At 36.8% G+C, this 3,872-nt stretch overlaps 1 protein-coding gene across 1 annotated transcript; it reads left to right on the top strand.

Moving 5' to 3' along the window:
* The first annotated feature begins 478 nt into the window (after nucleotides 1-478).
* Nucleotides 479-3,158, top strand: LOC126883003 (piggyBac transposable element-derived protein 4-like). The gene is made up of 2 exons (XM_050648151.1): nucleotides 479-554; nucleotides 1,083-3,158. The coding sequence occupies exons 1-2, from the start codon at nucleotides 482-484 to the stop codon at nucleotides 3,062-3,064; spliced, it is 2,055 nt and encodes a 684-aa protein (XP_050504108.1). The 5' UTR covers nucleotides 479-481; the 3' UTR covers nucleotides 3,065-3,158.
* Nucleotides 3,159-3,872: the final 714 nt, after the last annotated feature.

Genomic DNA, 3,872 nt, shown 5'->3' with positions numbered 1-3,872 from the left:
AGATGGAGAGAACAAGTAACTCTCGAAAGAAAGCAAGGTTCTGGAAGACCAAAAATATCTACCGCTCATGAAGATCGTTCTCATTTGGAGAGGTTAGAAGAGAATCCTTTTGAAGATGCGAAAACTGAAAGAATTATGTTTCATTAGTTTAGTCGTTTGTTTTATTCCTTAACAGGTTGACTGCCCATGTATAAATAAAAAAAATTGCCCCATATGCCAAGCACATATTAATATTAAACATGCCTTTCTGAAATAATTACTCTTTATTTAAATAAAAAAAAATTCAGAATAATGAAAATTTTTCAAAAAAACCGTTAGCGGGCGTATGCGCCCGCCCGGGCACAGGCGGCATATTTATGCCCGTGGTGCCAGCGGGCGTCGTACTGGCGGTCGCTTATATTCGAGTCTGAACTTGTCAAACAGAGAAGTGCCACAGTGCCAGACCAGACTACTCAGTATATCTTTGACTGTTGTTTGATGTATGTGTTGTGTAACAATGAGTAAACGAAGCAGAAAAATTGTTGAACTTGCTTTGAGAGATGCTGAAATGTCAGGTAATAACGATATTCATTTTTGAAATAGATATTATTTTTTTGAAATCCACGGATTTTTAATTTTTTTGTTATGGTTCTTTTTATGAGGATTTTTCAGTGCGCCACTAACGATAGAAAAAAAGGTAAGTCCGTGATAATATATATTTTAGTGACATGCCATTTTAGTTAAATCTGACAGTTGTCAAATTTTATTTGCAATTGGGCATAAAAACAAATCAATTGTCTTTATTGCATTTATAATATGGTATTTTCTTTGATTTGTATATTCTTATAAATATAAATTGTACAGATTATATTCGTAGATATATTATATAATTAGTAAATAAATTGTTTTCGATTATAGCGTCATCTATCGACAACTAGAATAATCACAGAACTAGAATAATTACCAAAGTAATCACCGACGTGCCTTTTTTTCTGTCATATACAACTTAATGCGTTAGAAAGTTACCGAAAAACTGTGTCGCACTGAAAAATGCTCATGAGAAAAAGCATAGTTACTATATTTCGTATTTTTTATTATTTCAGGTGACGAATCTGACCCCTTTAGTTCACTTGATTCCGATCTTGATCCCATGTTTTTGCCAACCAGTGATGAAGAAATATTATCCAGTTCAGATTTCTCAGACATAGAAGCATCTTCAGACATGTTTTCTCAGAAAATAACATTGTCCAAACCCAAGTCAAATATTAAACGCAAATTGCAATCATCCAAAATCACTTCAAAGAAATTGTGTACGAGGAATGTTTTGGAACAACCAAGCTGTTCTACATCACTTTTGCCCGATGATGCCTCTGAGGAGGAAGAAGAAGTTGCTGATGCTACAGCCACAATTCCATTTACAGCAACAGACGACAATATGTTATCTAAAAATTTGGAAAGGGAACAGAACAATATTTCATCTGAACAATTGGAAGAATTTTTTGATGTTGAAACTTTAGCTCAAACTCAATTAGCAGATACTGACGATATCCAGGAAAATGAGGTTGGAGCAAATCAAAATGTTCTAGAACATACGTGGACGCAGCCAATTGGAAATCATCACGAATTTGAATACTCTGCGGAAGATGGATTATGTGGCAATTACGCTGCAATCCTTATAAATGATTTATCGCCTTATAAGTGTTTTCGTACTTTCGTTGATGATGAAATAATTGACGAGATTGTAAATCAAACAAACTTATATGCTACTCAAATATTGTGTGATTCCAACGATATTACCAATGATTCAAGACTACAGAGATGGGTTCCGACCGATAAAAAAGAAATGATTAGATTTCTTGGTATAGTTGCTTACATGGGTCTGGTAAAAATGCCTTCTTTGGAAAAGTATTGGAGCAACGACGACCTATATAAAAATGTTATTATACCAAAAACTATGTCCCGAAATAGATTTCAGCTGCTTCTTAGAATGTGGCACTTTTCGGATAATGAAAGATGTCCAGAAGGAGATCGTTTATTCAAGGTGCAGCCATTACTAGAAAAACTTATCAAAAATTTTCAAAAAGTTTATACTCCAGGTCGAACATTTTGTGTAGATGAGTCTATCGTTCCATTTCAAGGAAGATTGATATTCAAACAATATATTCCCCAGAAAACGCACAAATACGGAGTAAAACTTTTTAAATTATGCGGTGGCAATGGATATACATGGAATCTACGCATATATGCTGGAAAGGAAACAAGGGAGGGCAACGCTTCTGTACCAACTAACATTGTCATTAATCTCTCAAAGGACCTACTAAATTCAGGACGAACTATTATTGCTGATAACTATTATACAAGTCTTGAACTAACAAATATTTTGTTGGAAAATAAAACACATTATATTGGTACATTGAGAGCTAACCGGCGTGGAAATCCGAAAGATGTCATACTCAAAAAGTTAAAAAGAGGGGAAGTATTTGGACAGGAAAACGAAAAAGGTGTATGCGTCTTGAAGTGGAAAGATAAGAGGGATGTTCTTCTTCTCACTACTAAGCACACTACAGAAACCGTAGCCATACAGCGACGCAGTGGTGTGGTTCAACCGAAGGCAATAATTGAATATAATAAAGGAAAGTCATCTATTGACCAATCTGATCAAATGACCTCTTATAATTCATCGTTAAGAAAATCACTAAAGTGGTATCGAAAACTAGCGATAGAATTCATTCTGGGGACAGCGGTTGTAAATTCTCACATAATATACAACCAACTTGCTAACAAAAAAGTAAAAATTACAGAGTTTCGGGAAGAATTAGTGAGATCCCTGCTAACTTATGATGAGATAAATGATGATGAAAGTGAAACAACACAATCGACGTCAACGAAATCAGCACAAATTCATAAGCTACTTAAAAAAGAAGGGCCTTTTAATAAAGCCAGAAGATATTGTAGAGGCTGTTATGCAAAAAAACTTCGTGGAGAAATATCCAAAAATCGTGTAAAAAAAGTTGTGACCTATTGCGATATTTGCGAGGACAAGCCTCACTTTTGTTTGGATTGTTATAATATACATTCAAAGTAGTTATATTAATTTGTTCATAGTATAATGTAGCCTTTTTTCTTGTGTGTAGTAGATTTACTTTAATTTTTTATTAAAAAATAAAAATAAATAAAAATTGTAGTTTTCTTCAATATTTGTCTAGCAATTCTATAACTCGCATTTATATGCGAGCCTTGTATGCCACAGCGGTCGTATACTGTATCTAAAACCATTCTAAATAAGACCGCTGGCAAATATAGACATACAATTTTGTCGAGTGCATAGCGGGCGTATACGCCCGCCGGGGCATATCGGGAAAATTAGGTAGCGGGCGTATACGCCCGCCCTGGCAGTCAACCTGTTAATAATAATAAAAATAATAACAACAACTACACCTGGCAGTAGGTATAAAATGCACACCCATGAGAATGGAGACTAATGGTTTATGTTTAGGGCCGCTGCCTGGGGATCGCCAGGGCACGTCTGGAGCCGACGCTGGACGTGACAGCATGCGGGACGTCGGTGGCAGGGTGTTGAGGAGGCGGGCCCCTGTCACACAAACAGCTACAGCCCAACAACAAGAACAACAATCACAAGCGAGCCAAACAACAGCAAGAGCTCCACTCGCTGAAGGTGCTGCGCCGGAACATCAGCCGGCGCTCACTCAAGCGGGACGACCGAGGCAGCGCATGAAATGGACTGTGTCCATTAACGAAAGCATTTTGCGCTTCTATTATAAGGTGACAAACCTCGGTCAAGAAACGATCGGCTACAGACAACAGCTGTATGCCGAATTTTGCAGGGAGTACCCAGATATTCAAGTATCGGAGCAAAGAGTATCAGATCAATA

The sequence above is a fragment of the Diabrotica virgifera genome, chromosome 1, assembly GCF_917563875.1.
Source record: "Diabrotica virgifera virgifera chromosome 1, PGI_DIABVI_V3a".
Lineage (NCBI taxonomy): Eukaryota > Metazoa > Arthropoda > Insecta > Coleoptera > Chrysomelidae > Diabrotica > Diabrotica virgifera.
The sequence above is the reverse complement of the archived record's forward strand: the minus strand, read 5'-3'. Positions and strand labels throughout refer to the sequence as shown.

Excerpts from the sequence above, each read along its gene's own strand:
- LOC126883003 (XM_050648151.1), top strand. The coding sequence starts at position 482 with ATGTGTTGTGTAACAATGAGTAAACGAAGCAGAAAAATTGTTGAACTT. Across the intron at positions 555-1,082 it reads GAGAGATGCTGAAATGTCAG|GTGACGAATCTGACCCCTTT; the intron begins GTAATAACGATA and ends TTATTATTTCAG.